We start from the raw sequence: 18,840 nt of genomic DNA on the forward strand, positions 1-18,840 counted from the left end.
CTTGGAGTAAGAGTGGACAGTGCCTCCCTCATTTCCTGGGCTGCACTGATTCATTCACAGTGCATGTGCTTTTTGTCACAGCAGATGTGGATGTTCAGGTCCACAGAGATTTATCATGCAAAGGAATGCAGCGTGATCTGCTGTTGAGACTAGGGGCTACTTAGAGCCACTACTATGTACCATTACCTGAGAGATGTTGCTGTATTAACTTGAAAATGTGTAATTTCCCCCTATAGTTCCCCAGAATACCTACCTACACACACTTTGGGAACCATGGGTCAGACAATATGCAGTTCTCAGGTGTGTCCATTTTTTATTCCCAACAGCCGAGGTTTTGCAGGTCGGGTAGGAGATAACATTTGTTTCATGTTTGCTAGTAAGCAGAATGGTTTCACATAAATATAAATATGCCACAACCATCTCATGAAGTAGGTGGTTCTCATTTTCCCCATTTCATTGATGAAAAGACAAGGACTGATAAAATTGTTCTCCCTGTTGACATAGTTTATATGGACCCATATAAAAGTCATGCTCAGTTCTTCAACTTCAAATCCTAGGTCATTTTCTCCATATAGTATTTGATCTCTGCTTCTTTGGAGCTCAGTAATAAAATGAGAAACCACATTTGCATAGAAAATTGGAATTGTGGGCTGTGTCTGCCTATCTGCCAATCAGAAATTTAATGAGAGAGAGAGAGAGGAATGTAAAGATCAGCCCTTGGCTCTGAGGGGCAGTGGCTCAGACTTAGAAGGAATAAATACAGCTTATGTCCCTGTGTGTTAAAGTTGCTTATGTTTAGTTGACAGGAAGCTCAGTAATAAGCAATAGTAAAGCTTCCAGTAATTTCATTTTAGGGTACATCAGGGTCAGCATAGCATCTGCTACCAGGGAGCTGGTGACTCTGTTCTGTTCTGCTCTCAGCTGTCTAGAAGCTCATACTTGGGAGCTATTTTTAAATTCTGAAGCATGCCTCTTAAATCGTGGTTGGAGGACCTGAGACTGTTTAGCCAGCAGAAACTGAGCTTTGGGAGGAGAGATGTAATAGGTGTCTTTATATTTCCACCTTCTTAATATTTGAAAATGTGGCCCAGAGGGCAGAATTCGTACTTTTTAAGTATACGTATTAACAATAAAAAAAGTAATAATAATACTTTTTTTGTGGTTACAACTACCCCAGGAGGCTGTAAAGTCTCGTTATTGAAAACCCCTGTGAAAATGAGAAAAGAGGTATTACATCACACAATATGGCTGCTAAAGCCCTTTCAATACTTAGATTCTGTTTTTTTTAACTTGCTAATTTTTATTTCTTTGTAACTAAGCAACAGCTTTCAGAGTACCTGTATTTTAAATTTAGTTTGCTGTTTCGCCACTTTTCTTTCCAGAGTTGCTAAAATTTAAGTTTTCTTTTGGAAACGAGCATTTTTGTGGGTTGGCCATATGAGAGCTCATATTTCTCCTGGGAAGGTCTTCGAGTGTCTATTCTGGCTTTTAAGCCCAGTCCACGTGTGGTTGCGGCTGGTCCTCTGGGAAACCCAAAGAGGTCTTTTACCCTGTGTGTGTGTGTTATAGTGATTCAGTAATTTTCCCAAATCAGCTTACCAATTCAGAATTTAAAATAAAAATAAGTTAGTCCTGAGGTACTTGTAGTTTTATCACATTATTGTGCTGTCTGAACTTACACTCAGAACAAATACTTCATGTAATCAATGTTGCTGTGCTTCAGACAGGACAGATTTGTATGGGGTCTTCTTCCCAGATGATATGAGGGCTTGTGAGCATTAGCCCACCTTCTCGGGTCCTTGTGAGAACAACTGCTCTTAGGCAGAGGCTGCTGTGTCTTCCCCTTTGGGCTCTGCTGCTGCAGTTCAGCCTTTAGTAGACTGTTGGCCCCTGTGAGTCCCCTTCTTAAATCCTCTGCCTTGGCTGCCCTTCAAACTCTGCCTCTATCTCTGGGGTGGAGTTGGAGAAGTCTTTCTTCTTTCCTCTTACTGTAGTCCTCTTTCTGCATTCGCAAGCTCTGCCAACTTACTTTCCCTTTTGTGAAGGCAGATTTTATGGGAATCCCCCTCGCCAGCCCCAGGCTGTGAATGATGCACAGCAAAACAGAAACAGGGTCTGCGTGAGTTTTCTGATTTGCTGGGAAGGCACCTCCTAAGACCACTGTAGCCAGCTTAACTGCCTGTATCTTCCAGGAGGGCACATGTGTCCTTGGGGAGTTTGCACGTGTGACTCCCACTGAGCATAAATGGGCTGTGTTTTAAATTTGTTTTGAGCTGTGTATTTCATCTGTGAAGTTGGCAAATAGTTGAAAGCCATAAGCTACTGTTTTTTGAAACCTTCTTTGCACACGAACATAAAACGTGTGTATTGAATTTGGACATTGTCCAGTGACTGCCCTTTTCATGCAGCTAAATGTAGATTACAGCTGTTTCCTCTGGAAAGATCAATACAGTCATAGTTTCTCCTTCTCTTACAGAGTGTCTCCTCTGCAGAAGTCTGAGATAGTGGAGGTGGTTAAGAAGCAGGTAAAGGCCATCACCCTTGCCATCGGGGACGGTGCCAATGACGTCGGGATGATCCAGACGGCCCACGTGGGTGTGGGAATCAGTGGGAATGAAGGCATGCAGGCGACAAACAACTCGGATTATGCCATCGCACAGGTCAGAGGCGCGGTTGACCAGCTGCTCCATCCCGTGCACAGTGGTGTCAGCTGGCCCGTCAGTCCAGCCCTAAGAATTCTGCCACCCGCTTTGAGGTTGACACCTAGGTGAAACCACTAGTGTGTTTGAATGTCTTTGTAGTCTTGGTCTTGTACAGTTTGTAGGCCCTGTCCTGCCAGTCAGGTTTCTTCTGGCTAGTTGGGGGTTGTCCAAGCTTTCTGTCATCCAGGCAAGATATCTTTCCTGACAGATAGGTTTCTGCTCCTCCTAATAATAATCTCTACAACCTGCAACTCATACATCTGCCGTGAGTGCTTTTCCTTCCACTGCCTTGTGCCAAAGAACACTGTGCTCATGACACCCACTCTGTAGTTCCCATGGGGGCATCTCCCTTCTTTCAGAGGTGCTAGAACATTCTGTCACTGGGCGTTTAAGATGAGGGGAAGCAGTAACTCACGTCTGTCATTCTCCCTGTAGCTGTGACCAGGGCACTGCCCAGGACCACTGCTGTGAGGTGAATTGCTGAGAGCATGAGCTAGTTTGGGGCCCTAAGTACCCCAGGGTAAGAAGTGAAGAGCCTCCCACACTTAGGCCAAGTTCATCCCATCCCTCTCTGGATGGAACGTCCCCGGGAGAGGCCCTGATGAAAGTAGTTACTGCACAGGTGGCCTAAGGATGAAAGAAATGTCTACTCCTTAACGATAGCCAAAAAGTGAAGAGTCAGCCAACCTCCTGACCCCTAGGGCACATATCTAGGCCATCTGACCTGAATGATTGTACAGAAAATCGACACATGGCAATGAACACAGAATGTTTCTTCCTGTCTCCTGATTGTGGTATGTTTTGATTAAACGCTGCTTGTTTGCAGATTAACTAGAGTTCCTTTCTCCAGTGTTTAGTCTTTTGGAGAATGTGTTAATCTTAATCATATGAACAAAATTAGTAATAATGGCTTTTTCTCTCTTCATGCTCAAGTCAGGGGCTACATATAAAACAAGAAAGAGCTTCCAGTCACCCCAGGGTTACAGGCTGGTCCTCTGCAGCTTTGGGGCTCCACCTCCCCAAAGGAGGGCTCTGCACTAGATCACCTCTCGGATTCCCTCCCAGCTCATGGTTCTGCAAACCTGGAGAGGAATTACAAATCCTCATGACTCTGAAAAGTGCATGAAATCAATCTTGTTCTTTTGTTGATTTCAAATAAATCCTCAAGATAATTGCTCAAAGTAGGTAGAAGGAATTCTGATTTTACAGGTGGGAAAACTGGGGCTCTTTCAGGTGACCTGCCTCAGGTCCAAGCATCCAGGGCCAGAGAACACCAGATCTGCATGTGACCTTGGGGACCAGCCCTGCACACCTGCCTGTTTGCTTTCCTGAGTCAACTACACCAAGGCCTGGGGGACTCACACTTCCTGTAGTCTGTCAGCAAGCGTGGATGTTATACACCCCAGCATTATTAAATACTTGACTTATAGCATCATATGGCTGGGAGGGATCTTTAGAGGTTTCCTAGGAGTTCTAGGCAAATATTTGTCTGTCTTTTTCTTTAAAATGTCTAGGGAAGGGTGATTCCATGACCTGCTTTATTGAAACTGCATACTAATAGGATGTGGAGTCTGGACCAACTGGTATCTTCAAATTAAAAGCATCAAAGAAAGACAGAGAGGGGAGCAGGGCTTTATGTCTCTGTTTAGGGGTTTTCTCACCCCTCTAGCATAATAGTCACCCAACTGATGAATGGCCCCCATGTCCGTGGTTCTTCATTTCTCCTCTCCATGGTCCTGTTCATAATAAGGCAGAGGCCTCGTTACGTTAGGGCAGCGTTCTTCCCCGCCTTACAGCCTCTCCACCCAACAGTGTGCTCCCTCTATAGTCACTGAGAGGGAAAAGTCACAGTTTGATGAATTTCTTTGCCCTAGTGAAATGATAAATGTCTTTAGTTTAAGTTAACAGCTTGTCTGTATCTGTTTATTTTAATGTGGCTGTTTCCATTTTGATTGGGTTTTTGAGAAAGTACCCTGAAGGACTATATACTGAAGAAGAAGATTTAGCTTAAAGAGTTGTCCGGGGAAAAATTATGAAGTAGGCAAAGTTCAGGATCTACTTCTTTCCAGGAGCCTGTGCTTTTGTCCACGGGGCAGCTCCCGAGGTGGACACCGTCCCCTCATCGGCTGCCGTGCCCGTGGGCAGCCTGTGCCGGCTGCGGGAGCCCTCAGCAGCCTGTTCTCGGGAGAGAATCGCTCCCGCCCCTACCTTCCTAATGTTTCCTGAACGACCTCATGAAAACAGCATTTTGATTTAGGATGGTTTTTTTTCTGAAAACAAATCATTGTAGCACTAACGTCGAGGCGTTTGGGATGAGTACAGCAGATGTTCTCCGTGCCCATTGAAGTGTAACATCGGGGGTCCGGGTCGAATACAGACTTCCTTTTTATTTGTCTAGCTAGTTATTTTATGATTCCCCATTCCCCTTGGGAAAACTTAATGAGCCTTTATGGGCAGTTTTATTTTTCCATGTGCACCAACTCCTGCCATTTTGAAGCGCCATTTAGCTTTTGGAATACGCAGGCAGGTGAGGGACCTGCCTCACCCTGATCTTTTGAAAGAACTCATTGAAAGGTGATGCCACATCAGATTGAGTCCTCTTCTTTAGTGCTAATGGAAAGTATCATGTGGTTCCTTCTTGAAAATAATGTAGTTTTTAAAAATATTGTATCTTGTTAGTCTTTTCTACAGATAATGAAATTTAATTTCAAAAGTAATCTGAAATCAACAGGAAGTCTGTAATAGCAAAAGAATTTCTAATGTTTGTGGATATGCTCCATACAACCTGATGATCTCTTCAGGAGAGTGGTGGGGTTTGGGCTCTGGACTGCCCTGCGACTCTGTCTCCACTGCCCTGCTCAGGCAGGGAATTAGGTTTTAGTTCAAGGCAGCCGGCAGGAGGGGCGGGGTTCAGTGTGGGTATGAGGCCCACTGAATGTGCAGAAACTGTACATTTAAACAGAGTCATTCCTAACAGTGCACTCACTCCAGCACACAGTACGATCCACAAAACCAAAAATGAACAAACAAGCAACAAAACCACTTCATTTCCTTCCCTCCAGCTCAATGTTCACACTTTTTGGGACCTTTGTGAACTAGGACACAGAAGGCCAGGCCAGGCCAAGGGGAGGCTGTGGAGACCCGATTGGGTGGTGCTCAAAGACCCTGTGCCCAGAGAGGGTTCAGTTATTTTATTGGAATATTAGGATATTGCTGCATCTTTCAAACTGTGAGAGCCATTACATTACTCTCAACTTAGTATGGTGTCTGCTTACTTGCTGGTTTTTGTTTTTCCTGACTGCACAGCACTGTAGCAGGAGGTGCTCTGTACTAGTTGGCAGAAGAGGAGAACAAAATGGGTACAGAAGTGGAGACAGAGCGCGTGTTGTCTGTGTGTGTGTCTGTGTGTGTCTGTGCGTCTCTGTGTGTCTGTAACTACTTCTAACCTGCAGGCCGACAGTGGAAACAGGCCGTGTATATATGTGTATCCCTTTATCAAAAGGGTGCTGTTGCATGGGCGACATTATCCCTCGCTTCTGTGGTCACCATGGGATCTGTGCTTGAGGTGTCTGGTTCAGGCTGTACTTTCCTTCCACTGCGGTGTTCATCTTCTTCTAATATTAAGACCCTTTGAAAGCATTTATAGAAGTAGAATTTTATGAGAATGATCATTAGAAGGCCAGCTGCATATTTGGGGGAAATGACAATTATGTAGATTTGAGAGATTTTAGCTCTTCTTATTGGGCCTGAAAGCTTGGCCTTTTATTTTTGTAAGTGAATGGTTTTTTCCTTTGAAGGACATTGTATGACTTTTATTCCTAAATGGTGGGCTCCTCTGAACTTTATTTTCTGTTTTCAGTTTTCCTACCTAGAGAAGCTCTTGCTGGTCCACGGTGCCTGGAGCTACAACCGGGTGACCAAGTGCATCTTGTACTGCTTCTATAAGAACGTGGTTCTCTACATTATTGAGGTGAGCCACACTGCCTGTTCCTTCATAAGGAAAGCCTTTTCCATGGGGCATCTTTGGTGTTTCAGATAACTTCAGAGATGATTTTAAAAACTTAAAATTAAAGAACAGGTACTGCTGCAATGTACTGAAGCCTGTGTCCCCCATAACCTCTTTGAAGCTGGGGACACCTTCCAGATGTGGGTCCTCACGTTGCATAACCAAAGCCAGGAGTCAGCAGCCCTTCTCTGCTACCATGCCCCATGCCCTCGCCTGTGGCTCCCCACTGCAGTCGTCCCTGCCCCGTGGAGGAAGGCCCTCTCCTTCCAGTGCTCCTCTCCACCCAAGTAGATACTGCTGTCACTCACAGGGTGATCAGAACCTGGCAGCAGTGTTCGCACGTTTGTGAGTGGGCTCTGAGACTTCTGGGCAACCCGGTCAGTTTTTTCTTTACTAGAATGAAAGGGCCTGATTTTTTGCTATAGTTCTCATGGAATTCTCAAGTTTCCTGAGCATTTATTCATTGTTTTGGGGCTATCTGGGCACTACTGCTTAGTGCCCTGTAGTGGAATAGGGGGCAGGTGTGGAGGTAAATGGAGAGTAAACCGACAATTTAGGTAATTTAAAATATCTCAGTGAATTCATGGAGCTGTCACTCTGTGTTTCATGGTGCAGATTCAGTTATAAGTAAAATAAATGTGCTTGCTAGAGGAGCCAGGTAGGAAGAAGGGGGAGCCCAGGAACAAGTGGAAAAGGCACTTTGGTCTTAGTGGGAGTGGCAGCCACCTCATTTCTCCTGTAAGGACAGCTGTGCTGCAGAGGGGTGGTGTTGAGGCCGTGGTGATGAACAGATTTCCGAATGTGAAAGAGGCAGCAGGCAGTCCCGCTATGGAGAGATATAAAAGCAATGTTACTTGTATATGGTGTTAATATCTCATTCTGTTATGGATTATTTTGTGTCTGATTTCTCAACTCTTGGGCTATTTTGTGTGATTTCTCAACTCTTGACAGAAATAATAACCAAGGCATAGATTAACTTTTTCAGATATGGTCCATGAAAATACTCAGCTCAGATAATTTAACAAGTAATTTGCTATGAGTAACTATTTCTTTACCAAGTTTCCTATTCTTTTTTTTTCTTAAATATTCAGGTCAAACATATAGGTTCACATCACTCACTCTGTAACTAAACTACTAACGAGCTGTGCAGATTGTTCACTGCACAAGGCTGCCCAGCCAAAAGGGGTAAGCGGGGCTGAAACAAAGGAGAACCTGGAAAAGGAGATGCATTTTCCTAATTTGTACAAAGGGCAGCCTACTTGCCTTCTCTGCTTGTCTTGTGCTATAATATTCAACTCAGTCCACTTCAAGTAAGAACTTTCAGATGTTATGTGTAATGGATTCTGTAGTTTCTATCTTCTTCCTATTCACATTTTTACAATTCCCTTTTAGCTTTTTAAAGATGTTCGTCCCCCCTTCCTGTGGCATTTCTCGCATTTGTGATAGGAGTGACTCCTAAATGTCACTTGGGGTCATAGAGTATTAGAACCCTGTTCCCACGTGCCATCGAAGTTTCACATGCATTTTAAGCTCCTGTAACTGTTGGCTTCACAAGGTTTCTTACTAATCTGGTTTTCCTCACAATCAGCAAATTACAGATAGTCTAGACGTCTTATCAAGACATTCTTCACGAAGCTCCTAGCCCTTCAGCTGTCCAGAGCATCCTCTGGGGCCTGTCTGAGTCATTTACACCTACTATCTTGCCTTTTTTTAAAAAAAAACTTCAAGTGGGCCAAAGATGAGAAGAGTACAACTTGAGTCTGTCTGAGAAGTTCTATTTGGGACAAGGCCCTGAAAATTCTATGTGAGTTCTTTAAGATAATTTTTCAATTGTAGTGGGCAACAGTTGCTAACTGGCCTTGTATTAACAGCCTTTGAAAGCATTCTTTACAAAGTTCTAAATAAATAAGAAGGAAGGAAGGAAAGAAAAGAAAGAAAGAAAGAAAGGAAGGAAGGAAGGAAGGAAGGAAGGAAGGAAGGAAGGAAGGAAGGAAGGAAGGGAAAGAAAGAAAGGAAGGAAGGAAGGAAGGAAGGAAGGAAGGAAGGAAGGAAGGAAGGAAGGAAGGAAGGAAGAAAGAAAAGAAAGAAAAGAAAGAAAGAAAGAAAAGAAAGAAAGAAAAAGAAAAGTCTCTACCACTGTCTGTCCAGCGTTTTAGTTGCTGTTCCTCAGACATGTTAATTTGAAAATGAAGACAAGGGGATGCTCTCCTGTGCCTGGGCAGTGCAGGCGCTGGCTCTGCAGTGTCTGTCATTTCCAAGTGGCCTCTGTGGCATCAACATGCACGGCAAACGTTTCCCAGTTTGAAACTAGGGAAGTACCTCTCACATGCTATCCTACTGTGTTTTGACCTAAAAAGTCAAAGATTGTCATAATTTGATTAGCTCCTTTGCAATGAATAGTTTTGGGTTCTGAGGATTTTATAATTAAGTGAGAATAAATTAAATATGTCATTTATTTGTCTTAAATGGTTTTCTTGTAACTCAAGGAGAAACCCTTTGTGATAGCTGCTATGTTTTCCTTTCAAACGTCCTCTGATATACATAACTCTTATTTTTTAACAGTCTAAAAATCATTTGGCAAATTAAAAAGATATAGACATCCATGCACACACTCACTTATATAGTCTTAGCCATTATTATGAGGATAGTCTATGATTCGAATGGCCAATAAAGGTTGCATGGAAGAAGTATGAGCCCATGGTGTAATACAATCTACTCACTTGGTGTACTAACCTGTAACACTTGGTTTCTCTATAGAAGGGATGCATGGCTATATTCTCATAGCAATATGGAACACAACTGAGGTTCCCCACCCTGATATGTATATTCTTTTCTGACCTTTTTCTCTGATTTACAGAGATCCCTCCATACAGACAAATCAGTGTTGTTGTTGTTTTTTTCCACAAATGTGATTGTGCTTTGTAATACAGTCTACAATGCCTGTGTTTTATTTAACAGTGCATTTTGAGTTCATTCTGGGTTGGCACATGTAGATGCGCTGCATGGTATTTCACAGCATAGTTTCCTACAATCTATTCAACCATTTCTGCATTGATAAACGTTCAAGTCATGCCCAATTTAATCAACAAAAAGCCTTGCAGAAAATCAGCGCCCCATAAATATTCCACCAGAATGATATTGATCTAATTAGACCATTTTCACCACAGCACCTCCAACGTAACACACACTCGGTTTATGTGTTACTGTCTGTGCCCCGAGTTCTGTTTTGCTGACAGGCCTCACACAATGCCTGATTGGTGTGCCACATTACAGGCTAAAATAGGCGCTCCATTGGTTGGAGTAATTAAAAATTGGAACAGAATGATGGGATCAGTGATTTCTTGGTGGCCTAATAGGTACAACTAAAACTACGTATAGCCTTTGTTTGCCATCGCCCTTGCTACTGTCTTAATTGAGCACTTGTTACCTGGGCGATGGCAAAAACCACTAGCTTTGCCACCTCAGTTATCTGTACTGCTGTCAGGATGAACTTGGTGAGCCATAGGCCTGCCCAGTTCCAGTGGCTGGCACAGTGTCTAGAACACAGGCACTCAAATGTGGTGGCAATGAGTGTGTGGTGAATTATGCTGCTCTCTTCATCCTCTTCCAGTTCTCCTGTGTACCCTAATGAAATTCCCTCATCCCCTCTATGCCCCTGCCCCTGCGGTCTAGCTCCCAATTATCCCGAGTCCACTCCCACCACATTCCCGCTTAGTTTGGTTTTAATCAGTGATATTGAAGTATAACTAATACATGGTAATATGCACCTCTTGTAGGTGTATAGTTCTGTGAATTAAGACTGGATTTTTATCAGTAGAAACTAAATGGCAAGTTCCTGTCTCCTGTACACTGTGAGAGTGGTGTCCTGAAGACCTCCTGAGCTAGGCAGTAGTGCTGGTTGCACGACAGTGTGAATGTGCTCAATGCCAGCAAATTTTGCACTTAAAACTAATTAAGATGGTAAACTTTATATTATGTGTATCTTACCACAATAAAAAAATGCTAAAAATATTTCAAAGGAATGTCACAAGTTCTTTGTTGCTCTAACCACCTTGAGGGAAATGAAAATGTAGAGACAGACCGTATGCTTTGGGGAGCTCATTCGAAAATCTGAAAAACAAACTTCACGTGTAATTTGGCTTTGTATTAAAACCAATTAAGTGCTAAATTTGTGGCTGTGAGTGGATGGACCATACTTCTCAGAAGGCAGAATCCTGTTGTGGCCTAGACTGAGCAGAACCTCGGAGCCTTGCCCAAGCAGCTAGGCTTCCCATCAGCCAGCTCGAGGGGGTGCATTCCTGGTGTGTCTATCTGGGTTAGGGGGGCAGGAAAAGGAATAAAATTAGAGAAGGCAAGGAGATGGTGTAGATGGGATAGAAGGATGGCCAGGGAAGGGGATCTGAATAACCAGGCCATTACTGGCAGCTGGGATTCTTTTTTCATTCTATTGTTAGGCAAGTTACATAGTAAAAGTGATTTCAGAAAATTTGTCAATAAATAGGGCAGACAGTAAACTGAGACCTGGGGCATAAATCACAGCCATTATGTAACTATTTCCCAATATAATTTATAAGCTGAAAGACTGATTTTTAAAAACTCTTTGATTTTAACAATGGGAGGATTTAACCTTAAACACAAAGATTGGAGGGAGGGAGGTTAGGGAAGGGTTCTTATAAATTTTTGAATTACTGGTCCGGATGTGACCACTTAGTAATTCCTAAAGAGAACAGTCAAATAAATTCTTTAAAGTTCCTACACTATTTAACAACTAGGGGTTGGTTATTCAGAAATTCCCAGAGTATGTTTTCAAAGCATAGCAGCTTCAGCACCTTAAGCATTTATGAGGTAAGCATTTGCCCATGGTCTTTCTGAATCCTAGCAAAAGGTTATTTGGAATGGATAACATTTTTTAGTGATAATAAAATTCAAATAGAAAAGTAATAGGAAAGTTACTTAAATTTAACCTGTACTTCAAAAAATTAGATAAAGAAAATGTGTACCCAGTTATGTTTGAAATAGAGATGAGACTTTGAAATTGTGCCGGTGGTTAGTGGGTGGTTCCTAATACTGAGAAAAACCATAACATATAGATACTGATGTGGAAAATGGAAATTTTATGCTATTTAGAAGGCTGCTTATTTTGGCAACGTATATAAGGAATTTTAATGTTTTTTTTGAGGTCATTAAACTGGTATGGACATAGGCCAGAAAATGGGTTGCATATTTAGCAGGGAGATCTGCCTGGAAATATCACTGAGTGAGAAATAGAGATTTAAACCATAGGCATTTTGAGGCCAAATGAAACCTAATGACTAAATTTAGCTGAAAGCTAGTTAAGACTTGTCATTAGCTGACAAGCCTAAAACCACCAAGCAAACAGAAATCCTGACCTCTAGAATTCTACAGGACGTGAGGAAAGCCTTTCCAGCATTTTGCTTCCTGTATCTTCAAACTAAACAGTGAAATGAATTATGGCTCGTGTATATAAACTGACATTCTAATAAAAAATGTCTTAGTAGACTACTCTAAATTTATTTTTTTCTGAAGACATATACATATTCTCTTTAGCTGTTTTACAACTTTTTATTTCTGTTGGACCTCTACAAGATTTTGTCTTTTTCCCTCCATTTTCAGGCCATCATTACTTGAAAATAGTGTGTCTGAATCGCTTGTAGGTGGCCCCTTCTTTCACTTACTGTCTGATTGGCTTCCTGTTTGGGGAGCCTTAATTAAACATGTTAATGTGCAGACACACTGTGGGTTTGATCAGAATATTCCAATCCAGTGTCTATTTCCTGAAAGTAACCTGGATTGCATTGGAAATGGTGAAAGAATGTACTGATTTGGGCAGATCTTGCTTTAATTGTTAACATCGATAGAGACTAGATATCTTAAACCATGATTAAAATTTTATCCGGTAACTTTTCCCTCTTTTGGCTATAATTTAAGATTTAAATATACCTTGAAAAAAATGTATTTCATTCTTGACACACAAGAAATCTCTTTGTGGCAAAAGGCAAAATTCCTGATAGCTAAACTTTCCTGCACTGGCCTGTGCAACAGCTTTGTCAGAGGGCACTTTATGCTTTCTGATATAGATTCATTATTTGAAGGGCTGGATTTGCAGTCATGAGCTTACTGGTAATGTTAATAGGTAAAGGTGAATTGAAAAGCTCAGTCAGCATATGCACCTTTTTATGAAGTCTATGGCTTTATCAAATATGAAACCATCCATTCACCTAGTCTGTGGCAGGTGGAATGCCAAGACCAGGGTCCTGGGACCAGCTCCACAAGCTTCCCCATTTAATGGTGGGTGGTGGTGGTGTGTAGGGCATGGGAAGTGCTCCAATGGCTATATGGTTGCATGCACAGCCATTCCAGGAGCACCTATTCCAAAACATCCCAGTTCGCAGGGTCCACAATTGCCTGCATGGTGCCTATTTTGTGCTGATAGTTGTTGAACAGTAATTACAATTTTAATATGTTGGAAGGAAAACTATTTTGAGAAAGACTCCTAATTGCCATTGGGCAATTAGAAATGGGAGTTGACTAGAAATAGAAACATTCTTAGTAGTACTTTCCTTGCCTCAGGCATCCTCATTCTCTAAGTCAGGCTCTCATGGGCTGTGGGATGGGGATGAACAAGACAGAGCCCTTGCTCTTGGAATCGAGTAGGGGATGCAGATAGGAGGTCCTGCAATTACAACAGAGCCCTTGGGTGCTGGCTTAGAGGAAGGCAGTTTGCAGTGAGAACTCAGAAGTGGTGCTTCACACCTGGGTGGGTGGCCTCAGGTTTCCAGGATAAAATGAGTGAAGGCCTGAAGGATGAGTAGGAGCTGATCCGGTGAAGGGGTTGGAGGAAAGGATTAGGTCAGGATACCAAAACGAGGGGGGGGGGGCTCGCCTGTCTTTCCCATTCCGCCCTCTCTGTTTATTGCAGCTCCATGATGAATGTCAGCAGTCAGCCTGGCCCTTAGTAAACAGCAGGGGAGATGTGCACCTTTCTGGGGCCTCATGTTTCAGAAGGAAGGTGGCTGCAGAACTAGTTAGGTGTGTGCTTAAGAATGCCCCCTCCAAGCCTAGCTTGTTGCTGCAGTTTATAGAGCTTGGAGTTTATTAGCATAAGAGGGAGGGAGATAGTTACAAAGCCAGAGAAATACTAGCAGTCTGGAAGGATTCCCCTACAAGATACACAATCACTTTGAACTTTATAAAAATAGACTCTTCCTGCCTTTCACCTGTGACAGTATATGCTCTTTCTAATGTTTTTGCAGCTGCTTTACCTAAGAGGATCATTACAAAGATCCAACATTCAAAAAAAAAAAAAACTAAATCTACACATTGATGTTTTAAAAATTGAGTTTCTTTTTTTAAGGTTGAATGTTTTTAGTGTGATATATATATATGAGTAAATGGGTTTTTTTTACAGTTTACATTAAATATTATTTAGTATTAGTTTCAGAGGTACAGCATAGTGGTCAGACAGTCATACACTTCACAAAGTTCTCCTCCCAATATTTCCAGCTCATCATCATTTTTTAAAATTAATTATTTTTATTCTGTGTTTTGCATTACTATTTGGTCTCCTTATAGTCCCTGCAATCACCACACTGTTGTCTGTGTCCGTGAGTCCTTTTTTCTTTTTGGTCAGTCCCTCCATCCCCCGTTCTCCCTGCCTCCTCAGCTGTCATCCTGCCCTCTGAGTCTGTCTCTAATTTGCTTGTTAGTTCAGTTTGTTCATTAATGTCATAAAATGTTTAAACTTCTCTGGAATAAAAAAAGCTCAAGTCCAAAAATAAAATCAATGCAAAGGACTCACAGGGCTGATGCGAACGCTGATAGGTCTGCCATGCATGGGGCCAGACTTTGCTCCGGAGGACCCATTCTCCCTGCCCACCTGGTGCAGTGGGCCAACCCCCAGCAGAGGCCCAGCTCGCCACCTCTTGGGTTAATGCTCCCCTGTTCCAACTTACTGTCCTTCCTTCAAGTCCCATTGTAATCAGAGACATCACCTGCGTCATTGAGTGCTAGAAGCTTGTCAGGCTGGATGTTATTTTTATTTACCAAACTGGTTTTGGCTTCCCTAAGGCAGGGACTGGTGCCTTCTGACTTTGCCCCCAGACAGTACTAAGTACACAGTGCTTGTAAACAGATCATCTGTTCATCAAACACATTTCAGTTGAAGCTGGCCTGTAAGAATCTATTAGGCTTTGTGGGTGTTTGTTGTTATTGCTGTTTGGGTTTTTAAAGAATGTAAAAGAAGACTACTTAAGTAGCATGTTATATTATCCATCTTTTTTCTGTCTAACTTAAATCTTTTCCAGATGAAATTTTCATACAGAGAAGCGTACCTACCCTCCTAGTATTAGAAGATGAACTCATTTTACCATTTGTTTAACCTCATCTTTGGTAAACTTAAAGGATAATTTTGATCACATTTTTAAACACTTTCCTACCTTAGACTACTTTTACTTTAGTTGAAACTCTCAAATATATTTTCACTCTTGTGAAGCTGATTTTATAAATTAGATTTTTGCCATTTTACTCTGTTCATATTGTTCTGTCCTTTTTTTTTCCTGCCAGTAGAGACCAGATTTCCTGAAACTTTTGAAAGCAGATTTCCTTTAATTTTTCAAATTAAGCTTGCGATAGTGCCCAAGCTCAAATCCACTGATCATGCCTATTAATTCATTTTTTACCTCTGCACCCAAATAGCACCATTCTGCACAAGTGAATTACAGTGACATTTGATTCAAGTGGTAGACAGGCCCGGATCAGGAATGGAGACCTCAGTTATAGGCTGTAGAGAAGATGGAGCATATATTATAGCAGGAAGAAACACAGGGAATTGCATCGTCTCCCTCCAGTGATGGAGAATAGTTGCCTGTTTTCGACAGTGTTGCCTTTGCTCGCAGAGGACCAGGAGCAGGGTGCCTTCTGCCCCCTACGCCCTTTCTCTAAACTGGTCAGCCTGGCTTAGGAAAGAGACTGAGATTTTTGGCCCCGTAGTTTTAAAATACCTTTTTATAGTCAGGTAAAAAGGAATTATTATGTTAATTCAATTCACCTTTGTTTTCCTGGACTTATAAGTGTTTTGGCTTTGACATTTAGTTAAAGTAACTTCTGTTAATAAGTGTCACATAAGAAAGCTCATCTCTCCTCCAGTAAATACCTGTACTTTTAAGTAGTAAATAACATTCACTGCCTTCTGACAACTCACTTGAGCCACTATATTGGTTTTCCAACAGATGTCCTGAGAGCTCAGGGTTCTTAGTCCCAGTGTCCTGGCAGGTCGAGTGGACTATTTAAAGAAGCCCTCAAGAATAGGAGTGATATATATGCTTTCTTGCCTGGTCTTTGAAACTGAGGGAATGCAAAGTAGATTAGTGCTAATAATACTGCTTGTACCTCCAGAGCATGCCAGTAAAAGAACATTAATTAAAATATTGGCCTCTTTTGTCCGAGGATTATTGGATGAAGTTTGTTATTGCTCCTTTAACTAAGCTGAATGTTATTTTGATAATCTCTTTGTTGGTCACAATCAGTGTGAAAGTTGCTTTTTTATAACATCAGCTATTAACTAGGAGCTTTTGCCTTCTCGTTAGCTTCACCTTATTAGTTTATTTTATTCCTTCAAAGGTGTTTATTACTATGGTATACCACTTTCTTTCTCTTTTAATAAGTTATAATGTATGTAGGCAGTAAAATGTCCCTGTTGTAGCATCCAGTCCCATGAGTCGTGAATGCACACAGCAGTGTCATCGCCATGACACTCAGGTGTAGAAAAGGGCCATCTGCAGAAATCTCCCAGCCCCGTGAGGAGTCAGCCACATCCGGTCCCTAGCAATGCAGGTCTGTTTTCGGACTCTGTAATTTTGCCTTTTTCAACTGTCATGAGTGTTATGAGTGGAACTATATGGTTTATGGTCTTCTTTCTGACTCCTTTCACTCAGCATAACGCAAGTGAGGTTCAGCCATGTTGGTGCATCAGTAGTTTCTTCTTTTTGACCACTCAGCAGTATTCCATCATAGGAACGGGGTTTCCCATGGCTGGGGAGTTCTGGGTGCCCAGTCCCAGGGGCTTGTGAACCACAGACCAGGATGTCACTGGATTCCAGGTAATATCAAAATTTAAGAAAGGACTTGAGTAAAATTTGACTAGAATAAAACTGGCCATAACAAAACAAAATGATGATGGGGGAGGGCTGAGTGGGCTAAGTGAACACCTCGTGCTAGTGCTTCCTGAGGACAAGAAAGGCCAGGAGCCCACAGCATTGTCTTCCTAGGACTACTCTTCCATCTGCCGGCCCACTGGTAACTGTCATTAGTGGAGAACAGCATGATAAGGGCACAGTCAGACCACCTGGGGGCTTTGCTTCCAGGTCAAGCCATGCAAATTTGGGCATGCCCCTGGCCACTGCCAGCCTCAGTGACCTTCTCTGTAAAATGAGGATAATCAAGTACACACATGGAAAAGTTTGTGAGGATTAAGAGAAATTATATAGGAAAGCCTTTTAGAATCGTGCTGACTGCTCAGTCAGCTTACACATTAGCCTTTAGCATTATTTTATATACTTACATAATATTTGATGAACCTTACAACTGTAGCATTGTCTGGGCTTGAGGTTATTCTAGTCTCTGTCTCCCCCTGGAACAGAAATCTGCCCACAACAGCATGGCAGCTGTCTAGTCCACCTTCTGCTGGAAACCTTCTGGGGAGGAGCAGAAGCTTCCCCTACTACATCTTCAGACAGCTCTACCTCAGACATGGCTCCTAGTGTACACTACAGCACATGTGATCATCACAGACAAAGTGATCGTGATTAAATCTGTTAGAGTAACTTGAAATTTGCTTGGTTCCATCTGTGCTAATAATCAAGGTGCTGGTAAATAATTGTATTGCAGTAATGTGGCCACCTGTCCATAACTGAGAAATAATTCTTCTAACATCATCTGTAGCCTGATCACCTTTCCTGGCCCAGAGTGGCATTTACAGATTTTGTTAATTAGCCCAGAACCTGTGGTGCTCTAACACTTTGCCTGAGTTACATCAAGAGCATTTCAATGAAGCATTAAAACTAATAGTGTACTAGTCCCTCAAAACTCCAGTCCCTGATTAGTCCACTTTGCTGGAATTTGCTGGAAGGAATCCAAGTGAGAGTGGTTCCGCTGCTCCCAGAACATGAGCTGGGCTGGTTTCTTTCAAAGCCAAGCCATCTCGTGTTGACTGAAACTCGTTTTCCGGGCTGCATTGGATCAAGATGTCTGCCTGCTTCAGAGGCCAGAAAGAGCACTACCCCTTGGTGTCTACTGAAAACACAACTTCCTTTCCTCCTGTGTACAGACAGATGGGTAGGAATGTGCTGTCAGCAAAGATAAAATCAATGCTTGCAGGTGGGTAATGTTGCAATGTTGATCTTGGGTATTTTCCACCTGGAAGAACTATAGCCTTGAAATATCCGGAAGTTCTATCAGTTACAGTGGCCTTCAGGGTGCTTTGAAATTCACCTGCTTTGGCACACTCCACCATAAGAACAAACACCAGTGAGATATATCCTGCTACTAGTATGCATCAATATGAAAATGGACTTGCTATTCTTGTTGTTGAATATATTTTAAATATATAAAAGCTGAGTGCATTTTGTATATGCTGACTTTTTAGGGGGTGATGGGGTGGGTGGGAGGGGACTTACAAGAGAAATTTACCCAAAAAAGGCAATACACAAGGCTGTGAAAAATGCCTTGGCTATTTAATAGATCACTGGTATATCTCATTTTTGATCTGTCCCTAGTATCATTGACTGATGCAAAATATGCATTTGAATTATTAATTCTTACTGGAGATGTTAAAAGTTCGTATTATGCATTCCCAATATTTTGTTAGTTTAACCCCAAATGTATCTGAAAAGGTTGATAGAATTTCAATGTAGGGAATTTACATAGAAACTTGATTTTCTTCCCAGACAAATGACACCAAGCAGATGGCCATTGTCTTTACCGTGGTGTCCCAGGCCCATTCTTCTTATAGTCTCTGAAATAAGCACTGCCATACACTGAAAGAACCATGTATAATATGCATGCTCTTGGAGTCTGGTTTTTCTTCCCTCTTTCTGTTTGTGTAGTTCCGTAGAG

At 42.2% G+C, this 18,840-nt stretch overlaps 1 protein-coding gene across 3 annotated transcripts in view; it reads left to right on the forward strand.

The window, feature by feature from the left end:
* Positions 1-18,840, forward strand: part of ATP8A2 (ATPase phospholipid transporting 8A2) — a 572,378-nt gene that overhangs the window by 355,059 nt on the left and 198,479 nt on the right. For all 3 annotated transcript variants that reach the window (XM_036018338.1, XM_036018340.1, XM_036018339.1), the window contains exons 26-27: positions 2,477-2,660; positions 6,562-6,672. In XM_036018338.1, the coding sequence (XP_035874231.1) occupies positions 2,477-2,660; positions 6,562-6,672 (295 nt within the window). The remainder of the gene's footprint in view (positions 1-2,476; positions 2,661-6,561; positions 6,673-18,840) is intronic.

Source organism: Phyllostomus discolor, chromosome 2 (genome assembly GCF_004126475.2).
Source record: "Phyllostomus discolor isolate MPI-MPIP mPhyDis1 chromosome 2, mPhyDis1.pri.v3, whole genome shotgun sequence".
NCBI classification, from domain to species: Eukaryota; Metazoa; Chordata; class Mammalia; order Chiroptera; family Phyllostomidae; genus Phyllostomus; species Phyllostomus discolor.